General features: G+C 42.3%; 1 protein-coding gene across 1 annotated transcript in view; it reads left to right on the top strand.

Annotated features, from left to right (window-relative positions):
- PTPRN2 (protein tyrosine phosphatase receptor type N2) overlaps nucleotides 1-26,936 on the top strand; it is a 911,136-nt gene that overhangs the window by 351,457 nt on the left and 532,743 nt on the right. The window contains exon 9 of the mRNA XM_058535313.1: nucleotides 8,047-8,411. Coding sequence (XP_058391296.1) covers nucleotides 8,047-8,411 — 365 coding nt within the window. The remainder of the gene's footprint in view (nucleotides 1-8,046; nucleotides 8,412-26,936) is intronic.

Here is a 26,936-nt window from a genome sequence, read left to right as displayed (position 1 = left end):
AATGCCTGTTAGCAAGTAGGGGAAGAAAACATCAGCAATTCTTCGAAAAGTCCATCAAAAATGGTGGGATATTCTGTCTGAGTTGAGGAGGGAGAAGTGGGGTTTAAGAAACACTTTTCCTCATTTAGGAAGTGGAGGGTAGGAGATGAGCAGTGGCTGAGCATGGCTGGAGCGAAGGCTGTAGGGTCTCCATATGACACACAATTCAGCCAGATTCCCGAATCTGCCCTACATGAAGACCCCCAGGGCTTTTATACTACAAATTTTTCATCCCAGATGAGTCAAATTTTGATTCATTTCTCTGTTACTTGGTGTACATTTTCAAGCAATTTTTTCCAAAAGCGTATTTCAGTGTCATATTTTCTGAGCTCTTATTTATATAATAACATCCTTTTCTTCCTCACACAAAATACAGTTTAAGTGAGAATACTATTCTCTTTCATTGACAAGCCTGAGGACATTGTTCCATCCCTATTTGGTGACTGAAATGCTATGTACTGTCATCAGTCAGGATCCAAATTTGAGCAAATATTTTCATCAAACTCCTATTTTCTTTAAATACTCCAAAACACAAAAGGGAAAGTTATGAAGAAGTTTTAGTCAAAAAGGGAATCATTAATTTCCTTCATAATCCTTCCTTAATTTCCTAAATAGATGTGTTTTGGTAAAGTGAGTTGTGAAATAAATACAATTTTCCTGTTTTTGTCTAATATAGTATTCGAGATGTAATTTCATAGTTAAAAAAAAGAAATACCTCACTGAATGAGCATAAAACTTTTGTTCTCACATGTATTAAAAGGCATCCTTTGACTCAGAATTGCATGTCACCTGGCTTAACAGTCCGTAGTGGCTGTTCCACAGCCTCTGTCACCCTGTGATCTGCAGTGGCCGTGGGAGTCTTATGAAGGACTCAGGCAGACCCAGGAGACAGAAATGCTTGAAAGACAATATAAAATTTTCCAAAGAGGTGAATTTCAGAAAAAATAAAACATTCCAGTAGTTCATTGCATGATTTAAAAATTGTTTTTCTTGGAGTGACGTCAGCATCATGGCAGAGTGAGCTTTCCCCCTTAGACTCTCCCCGCTAAGACACAACAAAAAGGACAGTGATATAGCAACAGCGGACATTCACACAACACAAAAGACATCTGAGAGACCCATGCAGCCTTACGTCTGAAGGTGGAGGTGCTGGAACTCTCTGGAGGTAAGGAGAACTCCTCTCCTTCCTCAACGACAACGACCCTGGGACCAGGTCCATGCGGCTCTCAGAGAGAGGGGGGAGGGGCAGTCCTACGTGGAAAGACTGTTGCTCTCCAAATTCTCTCACAGCCTGTGGGAAATTCCCATACAGAGGGGACTGAACTGTTGCAGAGGTGTCTTTATCAAGCTAGCACCCCAGGAGAGCAGATAGCAAGGGAAAAGGGAGAAGCCCCCGGGATCGGGCAGGTGAAAGAAAGAGTCCCTCGCCTCACTTGAAGCACAAGCACAGCCGGTTGGCCAGAGCATCTGCGGATCATGGCAGGCTCAGAATACACAACTCTTGACCCCCACCCAGCAGGAGAAGCTGCGACCAGATATTTTCAGAATGAGGAAAAATAAGCCCATGCCCTCAAGCAGTGTGCAAAAATATATTAAACCTCCAGATCAGAAGGAAAATAACAAACACCCAGAAATCAATCCTGAAGGCACAGAAATTTATAACCTAAACAACAGAGAATTCAAAATAGCTTTCATAGAAAAACTCAACAAATTACAAGAAAATACAGATAGACAATTGAATGAAATCAGGAACTTCTTCACAAAAGAGATTGACACTATAAAGGAAAACCAATCAGAAATGTTGGAGATTAAAAACACAATGGAGGAGATAAAGAAAAACCTAGAATCATTCAGGAACAAAGCTGACAATATGGAGGAAAGAATTAGAAATATTGAAGATAGGAATGCAAAAATGCTCCAGATGGAGAAGGAGAGAGAATTAAGACTAAAAAGAAATGAAGAAATTCTCCGAGAAATATCCCATTCAATTAGGAAATGCAACATAAGGATTATAGATATTCCAGAGGGCGAAGAGAGGGAAAACGGAGCTGAGAGCTTGTTCAAAGAAATAATAGCTGAGAACTTCCCAAACCTGGAGAAGGAGCTGGAAATACAAGTGAATGAAGTCAATAGATCTCCTAAATATATCAATATGAAAAGACCCTCTCCAAGGCATATAGTAGTAAAGGTGGCAAAAGTCAATGATAAAGAAAAAATACTAAGGGCAGCAAGACAAAAAAAAAATAACATACAAAGGAATTCCTATCAGGCTCTCAGCCGATTTCTTGACATAAACTTTAGAGGCTAGGAGAGAGTGGAATGACATATTCCAAATTCTGAAAAACAAAAACTTTCAGCCAAGAATACTCTATCCAGCGGAAATATCCTTCAGATATGATGGAGAAATAATAACCATCCCAGATAAACAAAAATTGAGGGAGTTCATTGCCACAAGAACCCCACTACAAGAAATGCTCAAGAAGGCCCTTATGCCTGAAAAAAAAAAAAAAATAGAAAGGGGATCCAAAGCTTTGAGCAAGGAGAAAAATAGGTAGACAACACTGGAAAAATTATAACTCTCTATCAGAATAGATTAGCAAACACTTAATTATAACGTCAAACATTAAGGGAGGGAAAACACCAAAAATAAATATAACTTCATCACTTTAAACACAAACTCACAGCACAAGATGGAATAAGTTCTGACAATAATAACTTAGAAGGGGAAGAGAGAAGGGATGGAATCGATTTAGTCTAAGGAAATAAGAGGCCATCAGAAAATGGACTGTCTCATCCATGAGATTTTTTTTATGCAAACCTCATGGTAACCACTAAACAAATAATCAGAACAGAGACACATATGGTAAAGAAAAAGAAAACTAAGGAAACCATCATAGAGAACTACCAAAGTGAGTTGGTAGTCCAAAACACATGGGATGAGAAACAAAGGAATGCAAAAGAACAGGAAAGTGAGCGATAAAATAGCAACATTAAGCCCTCATATATCAATAATCATTCTAAATGTAAATGGTTTGAATTCCACAATCAAAAGACACAGAGTGGCAGGATGGGTTAAAAAGCAAGACCCAATAATACGCTGCCTCTAGGAAACACATCTCAGCTCTAAAGACAAACACAGGCTCAGAGTGAAAAGACGGAAGACAATACTCCAAGCTAACAGCAAACGAAAGAAAGCAGGTGTTGCCATACTTATATTAGACAAAGTAGACTTCAGGATAAAACGGTTAATGAGAGACAAAGTGGGGCAATATATAATGATAAAAGAGACACTCCACCAAGAAGACATATCACTTATAAACATATATGCACCCAACACAGGAACACCAAAGTACATAAAGCAACTACTAATAATCCTAAAAGGAGATACCAACAACAACACAGTAATAGTAGGGGATCTTAACACCCCACTTACATCAATGGATAGATCATCCAGACAGAATGTCACTAAGGAAATAGTGGACTTAAACAAAAAACTGGATGCAGTGGACTTACTAGCTATATATAAAACACTCCATCCAAACACAGCAGATTACACATTCTTCACAAACGCACATGGAACATTCTCAAGGATAGACCATGTGTTGGGAAACAAGGCAAGCCTCTATAAAATTTAAGAAGGTTGAAATCATAACAAGCATCTTTTCCAACTGTAACGTTATGAAAATAGAAATCAACTACAAGAAAAAAGTAGGGAAAATGACAAAGGTGTGGAGACTAAACAACATGCTACTGAACAACCAATAAATCATTGAAGAAATTAAAAGAGAAATCAAAAAATATCTGGAGACAAATGAAAATGAAAATACACCATACCAACTCATATGGGATGCAGCAAAAGCGGTCCTGAGAGGGAAACTCATAGCAATACAGGCCAACTTAACAAACAAGAAAAATTCCAAATGAGCAACTTTAAATTACACCTAACAGAACTAGAAAAAGAAGAACAAACAAAGCCCAAAGTCAGCAGAAGGAGGAAAATAATACAAATTAGAGAAGAAATAAATGAAATTGAAACCAAAAGAAAGTAGAAAGGATCAGTGAAACAAAGAGCTTGTTCTTTGAGAAGATAAACAAAATTGACAAACCCTTAGCCACATTCATTAAGGAAAAAAAGAGAGAAGGCTCAAATAAATACAATTAGAAATGAAAGAGGAGAAATTACAATGGATACCACAGAAATACAAAGAATTATAAGAGAATACCATGAAAAACTATATGCCAACAAATTGGACAATCTGGAAGAAATGGATAAATTCTTAGACTCATACAACCTCCCAAAACTGAATCAAGAAGAAATAGAGAATCTGAATAGACCAATCACAAGTAAAGAGATTGAAACAGTAATCAAAAACCTCCCCAAAAATAAAAGTCCAGGACCAGATGGCTTCTATGGAGAATTTTACCAAACATTCAAAGAAGATTTAATACCCATCCTTCTCAAACTATTCCAAAAAATAGAGGAAGATGGAACACTTTCTAACACATTCTACGAGGCCAACATCACCCTGATACCAAAGCCAGACAAGGACAATACAAGGAAGGAAAATTACAGGCCAATATCGCTGATGAACATAGATGCAAAAATCCTCAACAAAACATTGGCAAACCGAATACAGCAATACATTAAAAAGATCCATACACCATGATCAAATGGGATTTATATCAGGGACACAGGGATGGTTCAACATCCGCAAATCAATCAGTGTGATACACCATATTAACAAAATGAGGAATGAAAACCACGTGATCATCTCAGTAGATGCAGAGAAGGCATTTGACAAGATCCAACATCCATTTGTGATAAAAACTCTCAACAAAATGGGTATAGAAGGAAAGTACCTCAACATAATAAAGCCCATATGTGACAAACCCACAGCCAACATCATACTCAATGGAAAAAAACTGAAAGCCATTCTTCTGAGAACAGGAACAAGACAAAGGTGCCCACTCTCACCACTCGTATTCAACATAGTACTGGAGGTTTTGGCCAGAGCAATTAGGCAAGAAAAGGAGTAAAAGGAATCCAAACAGGCAACAAAGTGAAACTCTTGCTTTTTGCAGACGACATGATTTTATATATAGAAAACCCTAAAGAATCCATTGGAAAACTATTAGAAATAATCAATAATGACAGCAAAGTTGCAGGGTACAAAATCAACTGCAAAAATCAGTTGCATTTCTATACTCTAATAACAAGCTAACAGAAAGAGAAATCAAGAAGACAATCCCATTTACAATCGCAACAAAAAGAATAAAATATCTAGGAATAAATTTAACCAAGGAGGTGAAAGACCTATACAATGAAAACTATAAGACATTATTGAAAGAAATCCATGATGACATAGAGAAATGGAAAGATATCCCATGCACATGGATTGGAAGAATAAACATAGTTAAAATGTCCATACTACCTAAAGCAATCTACAGATTCACCGCAATCTCAATTAGAATCCCAAGGACATTCTTCACGGAAATAGAACAAAGAATTCTAAAATTCATTTTGGGCAACAAAAGACCCCAAATAGCTAAAGCAATCCTGAGCAAAAAGAACAAAGTTGGAGGCATCACAACCCCTGACTTCAAAATATACTACAAAGCTATAATAATTAAAATAGCATGGTACTGGTACAGAAACAGACACACAGATCAATGGAAGAGAATCGAAAGCCCAGAAATAAAACCACACATCTCTGGACAGCTAATCTTCGACAAAGGAGCTAAGAGCATACAACGGAGAAAGGAAAGTCTCTTCAATAAATGGTGCTGGCAAAACTGGACAGCCACAGGCAAAAGAATGAAAGTAGACCATTTTCTTTCACCATACACAAAAAGTAACTCAAAATGTATCAAAGACTTGAAGGCAAGACCTGAAACTATAAAACTCCTGGAAGAAAACATAGGCAGTATACTCTTTGACATCGGTCATAGAGGGATCTTTTCGAATTCCATGTCTACTCAGACAAGGGAAGCAAAAGAAACAATAAACAAGTGGGACTTCATCAGACCAAAGAGCTTCTGCAAGGCAAAGGAAACCAGGATCAAAATGAAAAGACAACCTACCTGCTGGGAGAAAGTATTTGCAAAGCATATATCCAACAAGGAGTTAATCTCCGTAATATAGAAAGAACTCACACAAGTGAACAACATAAAAACAAACAACCTGATCAAAAAATGGGCAGAGGATATGAACAGACATTTTTCCAAGGAAGATATACAGATGGCCAATAGGCACATGAAAAGATGCTCAACATCACTAATCATCAGGGAAATGCAAATCAAAACTACACTAAGATATCACCTTACACCCATTAGAATGGCTATAATCACCAAGACAAAAAATAACAATTGTTGGAGAGATTGTGGAGAAATGGGAACCCTCATTCACTGATGGTGGGAATGCAAACTGGTGCAGCCTCTATGGAAAACAGTATAGAGAATCCTCAAAAAATTAAAAATAGAAATACCTTATGATCCAGCTATCCCACTACTGGGAATCTATCCAACGAACCTGAAATCAACAATCCAAAGAGGCTTATGCACCCCTATGTTCATTGCAGCATTATTCACCATAGCCAAGAAGTGGAAGCAACCCAAGTGTCCCTCGACTGATGATTGGATAAAGAAGATGTGGTATATATATACAATGAATACCACTCAGCCATAAAAAAAAAGACAAAATCCTCACATTTGCAACAACATGGATGGACCTGGAGGGTATTATGTTTAGTGAAATAAGCCAGAGAAAGACAAACACTGCATGATTTCACTCATATGTGGAAGATAAACTAACACACGGACAGAGAGAACAGTTTGGTGGTTACGAGGGGGAAGGGGGCTGGGAGTTGGGCACAAGGGGTGAAGGGGTACATTTATATGGTGACTGACAAACAATAATGTACAACTAAAATTGCACAATGTTATAAACTATAATGACATCAATTAAAAAAAAAAAAAGGCGTCCTTGGCACACTCTGCTTCATTATGTACCAGCAGCAGGAGAGAACATTTGTTTTCTTAAGAAGCAATGCTGGGTGTCTGTGAGGGCAATGTAGCCCAGTGATGGCATCTTTAACATCAATTAGACCTGAATTAAGATTCTGGATCTGCCAGTCACTACCTCTGTGATCTTGTGCAAATTATTAACCTCTATAAGCCCCAAACTCTACAAATTAGACATAAAACTAGTACAGAACTCATGGGTTAGGGTAATAATTAAATGGGAATTTTCACAGAGTAGTGAGCACAGTGCCTGATATGTAATCAGCACTGAGTGTTGTAAGATAATATTCATCAGTCGGGATGTCAGTTAAGTGGTTCTGAGGACCCTCTTGTCCGGGAAACGGGGATCAGGATGGGGTGAGTATTGGCATGTGAGGACCAAAGATCCCATAGATGTTGTTAGGATGCAATTATCCCGGTGACTGTTCAACCCTGGTGCCTCAATTTCCCTGTGACCTGGGGGAGGTATGACAGTTCCTGACTCACAGGGTTATTGTGAGGACTCACGCATATGAGGCATATAGTGCTGAGCCTTTGTGCATTATGAGAACTGAGTAAATGCAAATAATCATTCTTGTTGTTACCATTAGGTGTTCATTGTTTCTATTGGGGCAGGATGGGGTCTCAGAATCACATGGGCTATTTTTTAAAATATAGATGCCAAAGACCTACACTGACGGTACAAAATCAGGCTTGAAGGAGTGTGTGTGTGTTTGTGATAGAGAGACAGGCAGACAGAGACTGACAGAGAGAGAACACACTGTTAGGTGGTTGTGATACATAGTGCCCTCCTCCATTTTGTTGAAAATTTCTCGTCTAGATATAATTCTAAATACAGGCTGTAAAAGCTTTGCCTTCATCAACTGTTTCATTTCACATTGCTGCTATTATCCGATGTGGATGACTTTGTCACAAATGACCCTTCCATCGTATAAGTTGACGGTCTTTCTCCTAGACATCATCTCACATGAGTTTCCTTTCTGCTAGGTCAATCGTTTGAGCCTCAACCTCGGGGACTCCCTGCAGGATCCTGGGTCTCAATTCTCGCCTGGAGCCCCCGCTCTTGCGGAGTCCTTCAAAACAGAGATTAAGAAATCAGAGAACCCAGAGGCCTCCCTGTCTTCGGAAGAGGAGAGTGCTGGGGTGGAGAATGTAAGGAGTCAGACCTACGTTAAAGAGCTCTTGGAGAGGCCCAGGGTCGACAGGTTTGGGGAATTCCAACGCCGGATTCCGGGGGCCTGGAAGGAGGGCCAGCACCTCCGAGCAGGAGCTCAGGGACGCCCCGGCGAAGGCCTGCGACTGGAAGTCCAGTCTTCTGAGGAGGAGTCCGGCTACATTGTGACGGACAATGAGTGAGTAGGGGCCCTGGTTGTTACCTCCTGGTGGCTGAGATCCGTGCACCTCACTGGAGTGGGGAATGCTGTTATTTTTGCCTGTCTTCACCGGGGACACGAGGAAAGGCGTCTCTGCTATTGCAGGTGTGGGAGAGCAGCCAGGAGCCGGCCTGTCCCTCTTACCCAGTGTTGTGAGCTGAGAAGCTGAGCGTGAGGGCAGTTCTCCACAAAACAACCTGAGACCAAGCCCTTCCCAGCTCTTGGGTCTTGGCCTCGTCACTGCTGCTCAGACCACAGGGTTGTTGAAGCGGCGTTGTCTTCAGGTGAAGCAGTGGGGGCGCTGGAGGAGCAAAGCCTGGGCAGACGCTGTTGGCTGAGCAGTGGGTAGGACTGGAGTCTGCGCTGAATGCTGGCTCCATGCCTGTTAAAACTCCAAAAGTTTCATCTATTTCACACCAAGGTAGTCCGAGTATCAGGATGTGAGTCATCCTTCAGAGGGAAAAACATGCCTCACAGCAACAGTGTTCAGTCCTTCCTCTCATTTTGATCGGAATGTAACGAGGGACAGAATTCAGCATCATGTACCCAGCAAGTGACAAGTGGTCGGCCCCATTTTTCAGGTCATCTCACTAATGAATCTGACATTTCACACTATGCTTTGTAAAAATGTTGTGTTTTCTTCGAGTAATGGAATTGGTGCTTCCAAGCGAAAAATATTTCTGGCTGGCCGCACACATGCCTGTGTGCATGTGTATGTGTGTCTACATGTGTTTGCATGTGTGTGCAGATATGTGAACACCCATATCTATATATAATTTTGCTTTTGCTTTGTAGTGTACACTTACTTGTTCAGGTGTTTCTTCATTAGTTCAGAAGTCCATCATATTTCAGTGCTTGTTCACAGTGGGGAAGGGGCTGCGTCCAAGCCAGAATCAATCTCTCCTGCTGATTCTGCAGAGCTCACACCTCTAGACTGCAGATAAAATTCAATCCACCAGCGTGTGAGTTGTTGCTACACTGCAGACAGCAAATTTCATCAGTGAGAAGTAGTTGCATACCAGAGTTGGGCAGAAAATATTTGATTTTGAGCTCAAACCACAGACCATGTTTCAAAACCAAATTAAAATTTAAGACTCTTTTTAACTGTAGAGGATATTCTCACCTTTGTTTTTAGAGAAGTCCTCAGCAGCTGACACTTGAAGCTTGCACCAAACATTGACTCACTTTTCTTGAGGTCTTTTTTTATTAAGACGCGTCTGCCCCCTTCTGACCTCTTCACCTAGATGGTGTGCTCCATGTGTTCATCTCTGTCCTCATGGTCCTTTTCTTAGAACTGGAACTCCTAGTGGGTGTGTGTCTTTAGAATCATGTTTTGCAGAGAAGGGCAGAGAAGAACTTGAACAGTATGTCCTGCTGAGGGCACAGCTCTGTGCTATTAAAGCAAAGGTGAGATTTGTGATGCAAACCATTATACCAAGCTATTACTTACTCTAATTGTCAAAAACCCTGTGTTGTGGATTTTTCCCTTCCATGGGAAACATTGCTGTGTTGTGCATGTGTGTCTGTGTGTTTATATGTGTTGTGTGTATATGTGCATGTGTGTATGTTATGTGAATGTGTGTGTTGTATGTGTAGTCTGGGTGTGTCTCTGTATATCCGTGCATGTGTATATGTGTTATATGTGTTCATGTGTATTTGTGTGTGTGTTCATGTGTGTATGTATGTGTGTATGTGTTCGTGTGTATACGTGTGCATCTGTATGTGTATATGGGTGCATGTGTATGTGTTTGTTGTATGTGTGTATGTATGTGCGTGTGTATATGTGTTCATGTGTGTGCATGTGTATGTGTGTGCATGTATATGTGTGTTCATGTGAATGTGTGTATGTGTATATATGTGTGAGTGTGTATGCGCATGTGTATATGTGTGTATATGTATATGTGTGCATGTGTATATGTGTGTATGTGTATAGGTGTGTGGATGTGTGCATGTGTATGTGTAAATGTGTGCGTGTATGTGTGTTTATGTGTGCATGTGTATATATGCATGTGTATGTGTAAATAGGTGTGCATGTGTGCATGTGTGTGTGTATGTATGTATGCATATGTATGTGTGTATATGTGTCTGTGTCATTACCCATGGTTCCTGCACTGCACAGCTGCTTTGGAGCCTTCTTCCTCCACCAGGACGTCAGTGTCATCGTGTCCTGTTACCCAAGGGCTCATTCCCAGCATGAGGCGAGGGTGCTTGTAGGCAGACCCTGACTGCTCCCTCGCCTGGGGTCCTGGGGCTCAGCTGCAGCTGAAAGGATGATGAGTGCCTCCATGAAAGTGCTGGGAAGAGGATTCTGGTCATTCGAAAGACTCTTCCAAAGGCGCCCTCATGCCAGTGTGGGCAGCCAAGGACAGTGCAGTTTTTCTGGGAACCTCTGGAGCCAGACACTCCATATCAACCGTTCTCTGCATCAGGGCCATCCGTGGAGGGACATGACCGTGCAGTGTGAGCAGTCAGCATTTCTGATGAGGAGAAACCATCCAACTGGGCATCTCCTCTTGCTCTGGCTGACTTCCCAGGAGAGAAGGAAGGCGTTATCAGGGTGGATCTTCTTTGCATTCAGAGTTTGTTTTCCTGTGGAGCTTCGTGGCTGTCCTCTGGGACGTGAGCATCTCCCTGCTGCAGCGTGGGTTACAGGACATCATTGTCTTATCTGGGTGGCTTTCCCTTTTTCTTCTCTTGCTGCTTCAATTGGATGAAAGATATATGGTGCAGATAATACAGCTTTATGTTAGTATTCTTGCTGTTTCTCACAAGGCATGATGCACTAGAAGATAGATTGACATTTCTGCCTCTGTTATCAGATTAATTTATAATTTGGCATTCTCTGGGGCAAGATTTCACCAGATCTCAGCTTAAACCTTAATAGATCAGCTATTAATTGACAAGAATTTGATGCTATTCTTTACAAAAAAAATGACTTTTGTATATTTGGTTGTCCCATAAAAAGGCAAAAGAATGTGACTTATGAGTCAGTGTTGTCATCAACACGCCTTCTCTCCGTTGATGTTAAGGTGGGAGGATAGCATGGCTTAGCTCTGCCAGCTCCACTCTCTCTCCTACATGTTCTGATGGACAGGGTATAGTTTACATCTTCATCCTCTTTACAAACTAGACAGATTATTCAAGATTGGATGAAGGGCAGGGCAGCCATCCCTGGTCCTCCAAGGACGATTTTAAAATTGTTTCAAGTTAGGCTGACAGGAAGAGATCAGAGGCTGGAAGGTGAATTTGAAGCAAAGGGGTCTTTTTACCTCTCAGCAAAGAAGAAACTGCCTTTTACATCTGGTAAGGAAATGCTTGAGAGACATGTGGCTATACTGGTGTGCTTGTCTTAACAAAAAGACTCCTCGTGTTTGGGATATGTTCCTGTGGAAGGATGGTCTGAGCTGATGAGATGGTCTTTGGAGAGGTAACCATGGTCATAACATGTGGAGGCTGAGAAGCAGAAGTAAAGCGAGTCATGGATCTGATGTTGGCAACAAGCAGAGTTGCGTGGGAGAAGATCCTCTGTCACCCTTGGGACAGGGCTGCCCCAACAGGCTGTGGGTGGCTTGTGGACAAGGAAATAGGATGCGTGGTCGTTAGGAGCCCAGCAGTCCCTCACTGGAAGCGCTGGACTTCCTGCCGATAGGTAAAGCAGTGGTCTCCTGCTGATCTTTGCAGCCTTGGGTGGGTGAGCACAACCCACCCAGAGGCCGGCTGTCAGGGTGGGGATCCCACACCAGTCCTGCGATTCAGGCAGTTACTTATCTCCCTGGGCTTGGTTTCCTGTCTCTAAAGTGGCGGTGATGATTGTGCACACCTCGAGGGGCTGTTGAGAAAGCGAACGTGATGCAGGAAGAAGAGTAGCTGGGACACAGTTCAGTAATGAAGTAGTATGAGCCCGAGAGCAATAACCAAAGAGAATGCAGCTCCTCCTGAAAGAGGAGACAATAAATGACCTGGAGTCAGGGGAGAAGGTTGGAAGGGGTGGGGCACAGAGGTCTCAAGGGGAGGTTGGCTGGGGAAGGGAAGTGCTGGAAATAGAGATGGGACATCTTTGCCACTGTCTCTGTGCTGCCTCTGGCGCCGATCAATATTCTGGAAACAGACAAGTTGGTTGTTAGTTTTCCTCCTTCACTCTTTTCTTACGACAAAACTTTCTTTCCCCTTGGGTAAGCCAATCAGGGAAACTACACCTGACATTTTAGTCTCCTAATTAACATGCTTATCGGGGCATGACCTGCTTCCCAAGCAGCTGTGCAATGGCGCCCGTTTCTGGCAGCACTGCGCTTCCTGGGGTCAGTCAGAACGTCTGATTAGGAGATGCGACCTAGATGTCAGGCACAGTTCTGACCTTCATCTGCTGGTGAAGTGTGAGGGTTTGGGGATTAAAAGTCTGGGAGAGAGTTCAGAAGTTGGGTTCTCCATTTGCCAATGGCGAATGGGCCTTGGCGAATGTGTGCCAGGACCAGAGGTTTGTGCGTGAGTAAGACCTGGCCTCACCCGAGGACAAACAACCCTTTCTTCCTCTCAGAAACTTCCTTCTAGATCATCCCATGGGTTGAGAATCAGGTTAGTTAGAGCCTTTAGAGTGGAGATTGCCCACACTCTTCCCATCACTCATTCTAAAATGTAAGCACCCATCTGCTCTGGAGTGACTTGCCCGTCTCCTCCGGGAGGCAGGTGGTGGAAGAGGAAGGGGTGTGGTCCAACCTTGGTTCTGGCACCACCTGCCCGAAGACCCCTGGCTGCCCTCTCAGCCCCCAGAACTTGGCGATTGAGCCCCTGCCACAGGGCCTGCCCGCCCACCTCCCAATAGTAGCTGGGCAGATGGGCAGGGACAGGAGTGAGCCATCACGACATGGAAAAGGAGTCTGGACGGATGTGATGCATGATCTTTCTGACCTTTTCCTTCCTTATTGGAGAAGGGAAATTTTAAGAATGTTGTGCACGGATTCTGTGTGTCCAGTGTCAGTGCAGATTTTAGTTCTTCTGCCCTGTTCTCAGACGATCTCAGGTGATGTGCTCTAACTTTTTGTTCAGAAAATACAGCTGCCACCTCTATTTGCCGTCTTTCCTGAATGTCCCTCCTGTGTCACTGTTCATCTCTTTAGTTTGTCTTGAAAGATTCTCTTTAGCATGATGGATTTATCATCATTTGAGATTTTAGGTGGATGAGGTATAGCCCCAACGAGTAAAAATGGTCATGGTTGCTTGTATATTAAAAAAATAATAAGAAAAAAGAAACAAAAAAATTTCCAAAATCTAAGCTCTTGACTGCTTAGTTGGTGGTTCTGGGGAGTGTCAGTGAGAAGAACGGTGAACAGTGGTTTTCAAGCCCCAGATCCTGGCCAGCTCCGGCCTGTCTGTTTCCTATCAGCCTTTCTAGACTTGGGGTCCCGCCTATAAAAGTGGACAAATGTTTATTGAGTGCCTGCTGTAATGAAGACACAGTGAAGGTTCCCAGAGAAGGAAAGATAAACACAGTATAATTTTTCCCTTAAGGAAGTCAGACATCTCCCAATTTAACTTAGTGGGTTGTTTTGAAATTCAGATGAGGAAAGTACCTAAAAGTACATGGTGAGAGTCACAGAAATCTAAGGTGTCTGTTTTATTGGTAGAGGGTGGAAATAGTTTTAACCGAGTGGGTCGCCAAGCCCATGAATTAAAGAATCTCAGAATCCTGTATCATAACTTGAACGAAATTTTTATTTATAAACTTCTCGTTCTTGACCCTAGCTCCACTCTCACTCCTTCTGTCAGTCAGTTATAAAGTTCCATCTGCTCAAACTCAGTAGCTCCTCTCCGTCTACCCTATCCTTTGTGTCACTAGAGGCCTTGGTGCTGCCTGGTGCCAGTGACCTTCTCAGTCAGCCCTTCCTTCACCTCGTGCAGCACGTGGTCTGGGGGAGATGCCGCCCATACTCGTGCTTCGGGGACCATGTCCACGAGGCCTCTCCCCTTGGATGTATAAAAAAAAAAGGAACTCAACTGGAACTCAACATGGTGGACGCAGAGTCCCCCAGTGCCGTGCTTCCTCCTCATGTCGGTGCCTCGGTCAGCACCAGCACTGTCAGTCTACCTCTCTTACCTCCCGCAGGTCCAGCTACGAGGACCTCTCCACCTGCCCTCTTCTCCTCCCTGCCCCTCTCCATCCTGCTCCAGGTCACTGCCTCTCTTGCCCTGGTTACTGCGGGGGCCTCTCATGGGTCTCCCTGCCTCCCCTCTGTCCTTACTCAATCTGTTACACACGTTGCACCCAAAGAGCACTCTCTGTGCCCTAAATCTGATCACCTTCTGCCTGTAAGACCTTGCAGTTACCTTCCACTGCTCCTAAGCGAGAGACCCAGGCTCCTAATGTGGCCCCAGGCCCTGCGGGCTCTGCAGACTCATCCTCTCCCCATTTCTCTTCCCTCTGGGTGCTCGGCCTTTCTGCTTCTGGAATATGCAGAGTTCATGACAGGAAGCCTTATGTTTGTTCCTGTCACTCTGAAACGCTCCTCCTCTAGCACATGCTGCCCCTTTACCTCCTTCTTGTTCTTCTAATGTTTGCTAAGGGGCCACCTCCTCCTTGCAGCCTTCCTGATTCCCCAGGCTCTGTCAGGGTCCCTCGTCAAGTACAGCTCTGCCCCTTCCTTCCCTTGAGCGCCTTACTTGGGCATGCAGTGATGCATTCCTGTGGAGAGTTATTCCTCTATTCTTGCTCTCCTCTACCAAGTCAGGGGCCATGTCTGTTTCTGCTCAGCTGCATCCCCAGCCCCTACCGAGCCTGGCTCCTCAGAAGGCACTGGAGAGTTTCTCGCACCATTAACCTCCCGCCTGCTTTCTCTGCATCCGTGCCTCCCTCCCTGATCCACCCGTGTGCTGCCATCAGATCACACGTTCTGCTCTGGGGATGTTCAAGGAGCCCACTGCCTGCACCTTGGTACATCCCCAAGGCCCCAGCTTGAAGACAAGGCCCTTCACACCCCACCTGCAGCCCACCCAACCTTTCCCCATCCACTTCTGTCACTGTCGCCAGGAGCCCACCCTCCAGCCACACCATCTTCCCCTTTCACGATTCTGACTTGGCCCGAGCTGCCCTTCTCGCTTGGAAAGTGTCTCAGTCCTCAGCAGTCAGCCAGAGTGGGACTTTGTGAAGCTTTCCCTCCAGTCACCTGGAGACCACTGATACGACGGCGTGTTACACTTACTGAGTCACATGCCACCTCCTTCACGCAGACGTCATGCTTCCTGTGGGGAGGGGCTGCTCCGTCTTCTCCCAGGGCCCAGCACACGTCTGGATGTTGAGGAGTAAGTGAATGAGCGGGGAGGCCCTTCTGGAATAGCTGGTTAAAGAATCAGCAGGTATTTTTCGCCCATGGTGTGGACTTTTTGGAAATTCTAGGAAAATGTACATAATTGACGTGAAAGTTCTTCCCAAGGCGATTTGAGGATCAGATTGTGATAGAAATCCAAAGTCACAGAATTGATTCTTTAAAAGCACCGGCAGCGAAGCTTTTGCTTCTAAATAGAGGTTCTGTGTAGAAACTCCTCTAGATGTTTCTGTTCGAAGGCACCACACCTGGCCACCTCAGAGCTGCTCTAAAGGAAGGACTTGGTGTCCTGAGAGCATCCTCTGAGGCTGCACTCCAGGTGCCTGGGCAATTGTCCTGGGAGCCCACCCATCTCTGTCTCTGAGGCCTTGGCCTCACGGGGTTGGCTTGTCCCTGGTAATGAGATGCAGCCACAGAGGGGGTGCCCAGTCCAACAGGCTTTCCTTGGCTGTTCAGTTTTGTATTTTTCATGAGGCAATGGGTTGGTTTTTTGCTCTTTCTTGTACAGAATTTTGAACATAAACAAAAGCAAGATAATGACCCAGGCCAAAAACCCAGACACCCTTGTCCCACCCACACCCCAGCTACTCCCACCCCTCATGCTGCTTAGAAACAAATCCCAGTTACATTGTCGTATAAACACTTCATGAAATATCTCTAAAATATAAAGATTCTTTCTTTTTAACATACCACAATGCCATATCACTCCTAAAAAGTAACAAAAATCCCTAATATTATCGAATATCTAGTTCAATTTCTGGTTGTCACATCAGTGTCAGAACTTTGTTTCAGTTCATTTGTTTTTTGACTTGGAATCCAAATAAGGCCCACACCCTGCAGCTGGCTGTTGGTCTTTGATGGCTCTCAGTCTGTATGCTCACTTTCATTTGTTGAGGTGACAGTGATGTGTTGGATTTCGATGTCTGTTGTTGGCTGGAAAACTAGAACTGGAGGATATTTCAGTCTTGTCTGATATCTAGCTGTGACGGTGGGCACAGTGAGAAAATACTGTAAAAGCACAGATGTGGTGAGCATTTAAACAGTTGCAGGACCTCTTTGGCCCAATGGCTTCCAAGTTAACTTGGCCTTGTTTAGCCCTGTGGAAGATACTGGAAGAGACGATGCTGTGCCTGGAAGGGGCCCTTTGTGGTCTCTGCTTGTAAGCCTCCTTTCCACATCCTATCTTTCTACTGTGGTAGAGGGTGAGGTCAGCTGTTGGTGGGGAGGAGAAGGGAGTACTAGAACGGCCCAGCCCACTCTGACCATGCCTGGAGTCTGGGCCTTCAATGCTCTCTGCTTCCTGCTTGTTCTTAGAGGCTGACCTCCTACAGGCTGTTCTACAACCCACCTAGGTGCTTGAAACACAGGAGAGTCTTAGAAGGTTCTCATGATGCTGGAACTCTCTTATCTTTTAGCCATGCTGACATCTGATGGCTGCAAGATGGTCACCATAAATATCTGTATCTGTGTCTGTATCTGTATCTGTATATCTACACCTACCCCTACACCTATACATCTACATCTACACCTACACCTATATCTCACCTATACCTACATCTGTATATCTATGCTTACACCTACATCTACACCTACACCTAACTCTACACCTACACTTACATCTATACCTACACCTACGTCGATATATCTACACCTACACCTGCATATCTACAGTTACACGTACACCTACGTCTATGTCTCACATCTATATATCTACACCTACACCTACACCTATACATCTACATCTACACCTACATCTATATATCTACATCTATACATCTACACCTACACCTACGTCTACACCTATGCCTACATCTATATCTATACATCTACACCTATACCTACATCTGTATGTCACCTACACCTCCATCTATGTATTTACACCTACACCTACACCTAAATATCTACAGCTACATCTACATCTATACATCTACACCTACACCTACATGTATACATCTACATCTACACCTACATGTGTATATCTACTTTTACACCTACACCTACACTTACAGCTACATCTCTATATCTACATCTACATCTACACCTACACCTATATCTCACCTACACCTACATCTATAGATCTACATCTACACATCTACGCCTACACCTACATCTATACATCTACATCTACACCTACATCTATACCTACACCTACGTCTATATATCTATACCCACACCTATGTATCTACAGTTACACGTACATCTATATCTCACCTACACCTACATCTGTAGATCTACATCTACACATCTACGCCTACACCTACATCTATATACATCTACATCTACACCTACATCTATACCTACACCTACGTCTATATATCGATACCCACACCTATGTATCTACAGTTACACATACATCTATATCTCACCTACACCTGTACATCTATACCAAATCTACATCTCACCTACACCTACATCCATACATCTACATCTATACATCTATACCTACATCTATATCTATACATCTACCTATACCTACATCTATATCTCACCTACACCTACATCTGCACCTACATCTATATATCTACATTTACACCTACACCTATATCTATATATCTACATCTATATCTACGCCTACACCTCCATCTATACATCTACATCTACACCCACGTCTATATATCTACATCGACACCTACGTCTACACCTACAGCTACAGCTACACCTACATCTATATATCTACATCTACACTTACACCTACATCTCTATATCTACGTCTACGGCTGCATCTACACCTACACCTACATCTGTATATCTACATCTACACCTGCACCTACATCTATACATCTACATCTACACCTACACCTACATCCATGCAGCTACACCTATATCTATACATCTATATCTATAGCCATATCCATATCTAGATCTATATTTTATATCTGTATCCATCCATATCTATATCCACACAGGCTGGTTTGGTGCCAGATTTCCGTAATGGTTGGGAAAGTTTTGCCTTTCCTCTTCAGCAATGCCGTGATATTCCATAGTAGAGTCATCCCCAGGGACCTTCATAGCCTAACCACTGCAAATGATTTTTCGAAAAGTGTCATCTCCCTTATAAATTGGGCTAGACTTACATCTGTCTGAGTTAAGCAGTTTAAATATCACTCCTACATAGGAGGGAGTAAGAAAGAGGGAGGAAAACATGAAAATAAGAGATTTGCTAGGCTGTCAAAATAGAAGTAATTTTGAGAATAAATAATGAAGCCAGAGGGAAAAGGAAAAATGAAGAAATACAGTATCCTGATATAGCTAGGTTGTGAAATACTGGCTTACTTAGGGTGATGACTTAAAGAAAAGGGGTTATGCTAGAAGAGCTGGCTGTGTGTGACTGCGTTCCAGCACAGCCTCCTGGTTCTATTGAAGAAGGAGTCCGTTTCGGCTTCAGATGAACTTGTGCGGCCCTTATTTTTAGCTGTGTAGAGGGCAAGCGAGTGGGAAGGGAATCATGTTCCAAAGAGAACAGCGTATACAAAGGCTCTGTGTCAGGAGGGAGTGTGGACATTTGAGGAGCTGAAATAAGGCTGGAGGAGTGTGGGAGAGACTGGCGAGGCTGCAGGGCCCTGGCAAGGATTTGGGTCCTTACCCCTGACAGACGTGGGATGCCACTGGAGGGTGCCAAGCAGGAGAGTGGTGTGTCAAGTCGCACTTTCCCAGACCCCTCTGCCGCCGAGTGGAGAAGCAGGAGGTCCGCAGCAGGTGTGCTGGCATTGAGATCCCCACTCCTCGCTCGCTCTCTGCACTGCGGGGCAGACCGACAGTGTGTCATCTGTGCTATGAACTGGCCTGCACTTAAATCTTTCTAAGGTAGGCAGTTTCACCGTGATTCCCAGGCTGCTTTACCAACGGGGCTCCGGGTGAGGTTCCAGTGGCCAGAGCCACCAGGGCCTGCAGGGCGAGACGGGGGAGCATCTTTCCTGCTCTGGGGGCTTGGCTGTGTGTCTTGGAGGACGTTTGGTGGAGAATCCCAATGTGTAGGTGCTTGCTGGAGGAGGCAGAGACGGCAGAGGGTGGAGAGATGTAACGAGAGGTGCGGGAGGGTCAGCCACCGTGCTACCGCTGGTGGGAGGGCTTCCTGATCCATGCTTGGCTTCCTAGGAAACACAGCGTGTACAGCGTTTGTTGAGCATCCTGGAAACAGAAGAGAGCGTAGGTGTGAACTATCAGTTTCTCCCGACTCAAATGTTTAGAAACAATGGTAAGGCCATACGTCTATGCCCAAAGCTCTGCCCTGACGCAGCAAAGATATGGAGTTGATGTATCACGTGGGCTATGGGCACAGATGGGCTGTCCCAGCTGGCCCCTGTGGTGGCTCTTTGCTCCATCCAGGACCCTTTGCTGGTGAAGCCGTTCCTTCCTCTTACCTTTGAGGTCAGCACGTGAAAACGTCTTACCTTTACACCCAACCTTTCTACAACTCTCGCTAGTAACCGTTTTTAAAGATCCCGGTATTAGGAGCTGCTCTGCCCGTGACTTTCACGGGACTTATATGTTTGCTTTTTCAGCTCTCAGGTGCCTCCTTGGGTGGAATCCTAAGCCATCCCTCACTGGTTTTTTCCTCAGCGAGGACTGGAAGAATGCATCTGGAAGGCATTGACACTGAGAAATTTCTAATTGAAATCATGAGTAGCTAAGCTTTCCAAGAGATAGTTTATAATGAGGCAAGGAACGAACTCTTAGCGGCTGTCCAGTTTGACAAAGCGCAAGCGGAGTGAGGCGGAACAGGAAGTGGCTGAGGCGAGGAAGAGCCGGGCGAGTTCTTGCCACAGCCACGGGAGAGGATTTTATGAGAGAAATGGGTTCAGAAGAGGCCCAGGAGTTGGCCACTCTGTTTTCAGACATATTTTTCCTCTGAATAAAGTCACTATTTATTTTGGGAAGCACAGTTTCAGGAGATCATGTGTGTGTGAGCGTGTGTGTTTGGGAGAAAGGCCTGACAGATCGTAGCTGCAGAGAGCTGTGTGAAAATAAAGGCACTTGGCTTAGAACGTGCATTCGAAGAGCAGCTCTGGAGGGAAGGACCATGTTTTCCCCGCATGAACCGTGCTAATGGGCAGAGTCAGGGGATCCCTGAGCTGCTGTGGACCGGGCTCAGTGCTTGCCCAGTGAGTGGCCACCGCTCCATAAATATGTGAGATTGGGAGTTGGCCGCAGGAGCCGACCAGGTGCGTCTTCCTCCAGGCCAGGAGTGAGAGCAGAGAAACCAGATGTTGGGTGTGGTGGCCAAGGTCAGGGGAAAACTGATTTGTGTCAGAAAGTGCTCTGCAGTTCTTCCTCCTGCGGAGCTAACCTTGCTAATTGTCCTCTATTCAGAAGGGTTTGCAGCCCCTGTTGGCTGCTAGGGCTCAGAATCCACTCCCTACGCCTGCCATTCCACCCCTAGCCGAGTGATCCTACCTGGCTTCTCAGCTGGACTCCTGTCTCTCCTGTCCAGCCATACGGCCCACTTTCCTGATGAGCTTTCACAGTCCTCGTCTCCCAAATCTTAGCACTGGGCCTCCTCCAGCGCTGTGAGCTGCTGCTGGGCCAAAATAGCAAGAACAAAGTCTTTGGTATTGTCAGACCACCCACCCCGGCAGCCCTGCGTTGTTCTAAGAGAGACCACCCTGAGTGCTTGAGGCTGGTGGTGCATGGGTCTAAGAACCCAGCCCGGGGTAATGCTGCCACCAAAAATCCACATGCAGATATTTTGAGAAGACCCAGCAACTCATTATTGTGGCTTTACCAGGATGCAGTCATCTACTTAATTTTGTTACAAATACCCAAACTAATCTGAAGTCAACACAGGACAGTAGACCCCTTTGGAAGCAACTTCACTAACCTACTTATATTACGTTTTTCCCCCAGTTTTATTGAAGTATAATTGACAAAGATATTTAAAGTATACAACGTGATGATGTGATAATTGTATACATTGTGAAAGGATTCCCCCCATCAAGTTAATTAACACATCCATCACCTCACATATTTATCTTTTTTGTGGGGAGAGAACTTTTAAGTTCTATTCTCTTAGCAAATTTCAGTTATACAGTAGTGTTATCAGCTATGGTCACCATATTATACACTAGATCCTCAGACCTTATTTGTCTTATAACTGAAAGCTTGTACCCTTTTACCAGCCTTTCCTTATTTCTCCCACTCCCCAGCCCCTGGCAATGACTGTTCTACTGTTTCTACCAGTTCTACTATGTTTAGATTCCAAATATAAGTGATACCATGCAGTATTTGTCTTTCTCTGTCTGGCTTGTTTCACTTGGCATAATGCCCTCTAGTTTCATCCACGTCACAAATCACAGGATTTCCTTCCTTTTTAAGGCCGAATAATATTCCATTATGTGTGTGTGTGTGTGTATGTGTGTGTGTGTGTGTATTCTCTTTATCCATTCATCCATTGATGGACACTTAGGCTGTTTCCGTACCTTTGCAATTGTGAATAATGCTGGAATGAACATGAGAGTGCAGATATCTCTTTGAGATAAGGATTTTGTTTACTTTAACTATATACCCAGAAATAGAATTGCTGGATTGTATGGTATTTCTATTTTTAATTTCTTGAGCAACCTCCATACTGTATTCCATTGTGGCTGCACCAATTTATGTTCCCACAAACAGCGTACAAGGGTACCCTTTTCTCCATATCCTCTCCAACACTTGTTATTTCTTGTCTTTTTGATAACAGCCATTCTGATGGGTGTGAGGTGATATCTCATTGTAGTTTTGACTTGCATGTCTCTGATGATTAGTAATGTTGAGCATCTTTTCATGCATCTGTTGGCCATTTGTATGTCTTCTTTGAAAAAAATGTCTATTCAAGTCCTTTGCGCATTTTTTAACTGGGTTACAGTCGTGTATCACTTAACAATGGGGATGTGTTCTGAGAAATCTGTTGTTAGGCAATTTCATCATTGTGTGAATATCGTAGAGTGTATTTACACAAACCTAGATGGTATAGCCTACTACACACCCAGGCTATGGTGCTAATCTTATGGGAACACCTTCATATTTGTGGTCCATTGTTGGACAAAATGTTATTATGTGGTGCATCACTGTATTTGGTTATTTTGCTGTTGAGTTTTATGAGTTTCTTGTATATTTTAGATATTAACACTTACCAGATTTGTGGTTTGCAAATATTTTCTACCATTCCATAGGTTACCTTTTCATTTGTTGATGGTTTCCTTTGCTGTGCAGAAATTTTTTTAGTTTGGTATAGTCCCATTTATTTATTTTTGCTTTTGTTGCTTTTGCTTTTGGTGTCACATCCAAAAACATCACTGCCAAGACTGATGTCAAGGAACTTACCCCCTATGTTTTCTTCTAGGATTTTACTGTTTCAGGTCTTACATTCAAGTCTTTAATTCATTCTGAGTTGATTTTTGTATATGGTGTAAGATAGTGGTCCAGTTTCATTCTTTTGCATGTGGGTATCCAGTTTTTCCAACACCATTTTTTGAAGAGACTGTCCTTTCTTCATTATATATTCTTGGCTCCTTTGTCATAAATTAATTGACTGTACATGTGGAGGTTTATTTCTGGGCTCTCTATTCTGTTCCATTGATCTATGTGTCTGTTTTTGTGCCAAACCACACTGTTTCGATTTCTATAGATTTGTAGTACAGTTTGAAATCAGGCAACATGATGCCTCCAGCTTTGTTCTTCTTTCTGAAGATTATTGACTATTCAGGGTCTTTTGTGGTTCCATACGAATTTTAGGATTGTGTTTTCTATTTCTGTGAAAAATACCATTGGAATTTTGATAGAGATTGCACCGAATCTCTAGATTGCTTTGAGTAGTGTGGACAATTTAACAATATTAATTCTTCCAGTCCATGAGTACAGACTATCTTTCTATTTATTTGTCTTCTTTGATCAATGTACAGATCTTTCACCTCCTTGGGTAAATGTATTCCTAGGTATTTTATTCTTTTTGATGCAATTGTAAATAAGATTGTTTTCTTAATTTCTCTTTCTGATGGTTTGTTGTTGGTGTATAGAAATGTAACAGATTTTTATATATTGATTTTGTATCCTGCAACTTTACCAAATTTGTTTATTAATTCTGATAGTTTTTTGGTGGAGTCTTTAGTGTTTTATGTATATAATACCATGTCATCTGCAAGTGGGGACAGTTTTATTCTTCCTTCTGATTTGGATGATTTTTATTTCTTTTCCTTGCATAATTGCTCTGGCTAGGGCTTCCAGTATTATGTTCAATAAAAGTAGCAAGTGGCCATCCTTGTCCTGTTCCTGATCTCAGAGGAATGGCTTTCAGCTTTTCACCGTTGAGTATGATGTTAGCTGTGGGCTTGTCATAGATGACCTTTATTACATTGAATTACGTTCCTTCTATACCCAGTTCGTTGAGAGTTTTTATCATGAATGAATGTTGAATTTTGTCAAATGCTTTTTATGCATCTATTGAGATGATCATGTGATTTTTATCCTTCATTTTGTTAATGTGGTGTATCACATTGATTGATTTGCGGATGTGGAACCATCCTCGCGTCCCTGGAATAAATCCCACTTGATCTTGATGTATGATCCTTTTAATGTATTGTTAAATTTGGTTTGCTAATATTTTGTTGAGGACTTTTGGATCTATGTTCATCAGGGATATTGACCTGTAATTTTCTTTTCTTGTAGTGTCCTTCTCTGGCTTTGGTGTCAGGGTAATGCTGACCTCACAAAATGAGTTTGAAAGTATTCTCTCTTCTTCTGCTTTTTGGAAGAGTTTGAGAAGTATTGGTATTAGTTCTTTAATGTTTTGGTAAAATTTACCAGTGAAGCCATCTGGTCCTGGACTTTTCTTTGTTGGGAAGTTTTTGATTACTGATTCAATCTCCTTACTAGTAATTGGTCTGTTCATATTTTCTATTTGTTCATGATTCAGTCTTGGTAGGTTTTATGTTTCCAGGAATTTTTCCATTTTGTCTAGGTTGTCCGACTTGTTGGCGTATAGTTGTTCATGGTAGTCTCTTATGACCCTTTGTATTTTTGTGGTATCAGTTGTAATGTCTTCTCTTTAATTTCTAATTTTATTTATTTGAGTCTTCTCTGTTTTTTCTTGGCCAGTCGAGCTAAAGGTTTGTCTATTTTGTTTATCTTTTCAGAAAACTGGCTCTTAGTTTTGTTGATCTTTTCCATTATCTTTTTAGTTTCTATTTCATTTATTTCTGCTCTGATCTTTATTTTCTTCCTTCTACTAACTTGGGACTTAGTTTTTTTCCTAGTTCCTTAAGGTGTAAAGTTAGGTAGTTTATTTGAGATCTTTGTTTTTTCTTAATGTAGGCCTTTGTCACTATAAATGTCCATCTTAGAACTGCTTTTGCTGGATCCCCATAAGTTTTGGTATGTTGTATTTTCATTTTAATTTGTCTCAAGATATTTTTTTATTTCTTTTTTGATTTTTTCTTTGACCCATGATTGTGCAAGAGCATGTTGTTTAGTCTCTAAGTATTTGTGAATTTTCTAGTTTTCTTCTTGTAATTGATTTCTAGTTTCATACCATTGTGGTCATAAAAGATGCTTGATATGATTTCAGTCTTCTTAAATTTATTAAGATGTGTTTCGTGACCTAACATATGATCTGTCCTGGAGAATGTTCCACATGTGCTTGAGAATGATGTGTATTGTTCTGCTGTTGGATGGAATGTTCTAGAAATGTCTATTAGATCCATCTGGTCTAATGTGTTGTTTAAGTCCAATGTTTCCTTACTGATTTGCTGTCTGGAAGATCTATCCATTGTTGAAAGTGGTATATTGAAGTCCCTGCTATTATTGTATTGTCTATATCTCCCTAATATTTGCTTTATATATGTAGGTGCTGCAATGTTGGGTGCATAAATATTTACTGTTGTTATAGCCTCTTGATGAATTGACCCCTTTATCTTTATATAATGACCTTCTTTGTCTCTTGTTACAATTTTTAGCTTAACTGCTATTTTGTCTGATATAAGTACAGCTACCTCTGCTTTCTTTAGGTTCCCATTTTCATGGAATATATTTTTCCATTCTTTTACTTTCACTGTACGTGTGTCCTTAAAGCTGAAGTGAGTTCCTTGTAGGCAGCACAATGTTGGGTCTTGCTTTTATTATCCATTCAGCCATTCTGTGTCTTTTGATTGGAGAATTTAGTCCATTTACATTTAAAGTAATTATTGTTAAGTATGGACTTACTATTGCTGTTTTGTTAAATGTTTTATGATTGTTTTGTAATTCCTTTGTTTCTTTCTGATTTTATGATTTTCTGTAATGGTATGCTTAGATTCCTTTCGCTTTATCTTTTGTCTGTCTTGTGCTTTGTGGTACTTATCTATTCTAAGCTGATAACAATTTAACAAATGCATGCAGAAGCTCTACATTTTTATACTACCTCCTCATTTTGTTTTTAATGTCAATACACTTTTTATGAAGGTGACTCAAAGACATTATGTACTCAGATTTATATTAAGCTGTTAGCAAATGTTTTTTTCGAAAAAAATTGAAGAAATGAATGTATTTGTGGTGAGAAGTGCAGTCTCATCTTGATGTTAAAAAACAATAAGGTTTTAGATTACAACCTTTCATCTATTGATTTTTTACCTGCGAAGAGTTGGTGGTTGTTAACAACTTTACTAATAAGAGTAATTCAGGATTGTTAGCACCTGAGATGAATTTTCATGTGCTCTAGAATGCTGTGGGAGCCCAGCAGTCAGAAGAATTCACTTTGGCTGCACAACTCACCCATGCTCTGAAAAACATTGGGCTTTATTAGACTTCTACAGGGAAAAAAGGTGGTACCAAGTAACAGTTGGAATTGTGAATCATTGTGGCTTCTCCATCCTTCATCATTTGCCCTCATCAGAAGTATTGCTTCTCTGCACTGGGGAGAATTCCTGAGGGTTAGCAAAAGTTTTAACTAACTTACTGTATTATTTAAGTAGAAACATCATTATTTGTTGTAATGATGGGTAGGGATAACTAGAATAATTGGTGAATCCCACGAAAATCTCATTTTGTCGTTTGGTTTCAAATATCATCTCATCAAAAAGTTTGTATCAAATTGACTGATTTCATTTTGCAATCCATAAATCATTTGGTCCCAACTTTTGGTGACTTTTCAAATAAATACTAAAGTGTCCAAAATCAGGAAATGAAGCAGCAGAAGCACAAATGGTCAGCTCTAGAACATTGAGTCCTAGGTTTAAATGTC

The sequence above is a fragment of the Diceros bicornis genome, chromosome 3 (genome assembly GCF_020826845.1).
Source record: "Diceros bicornis minor isolate mBicDic1 chromosome 3, mDicBic1.mat.cur, whole genome shotgun sequence".
NCBI classification, from domain to species: Eukaryota; Metazoa; Chordata; class Mammalia; order Perissodactyla; family Rhinocerotidae; genus Diceros; species Diceros bicornis.
The sequence above is the reverse complement of the archived record's forward strand: the minus strand, read 5'-3'. Positions and strand labels throughout refer to the sequence as shown.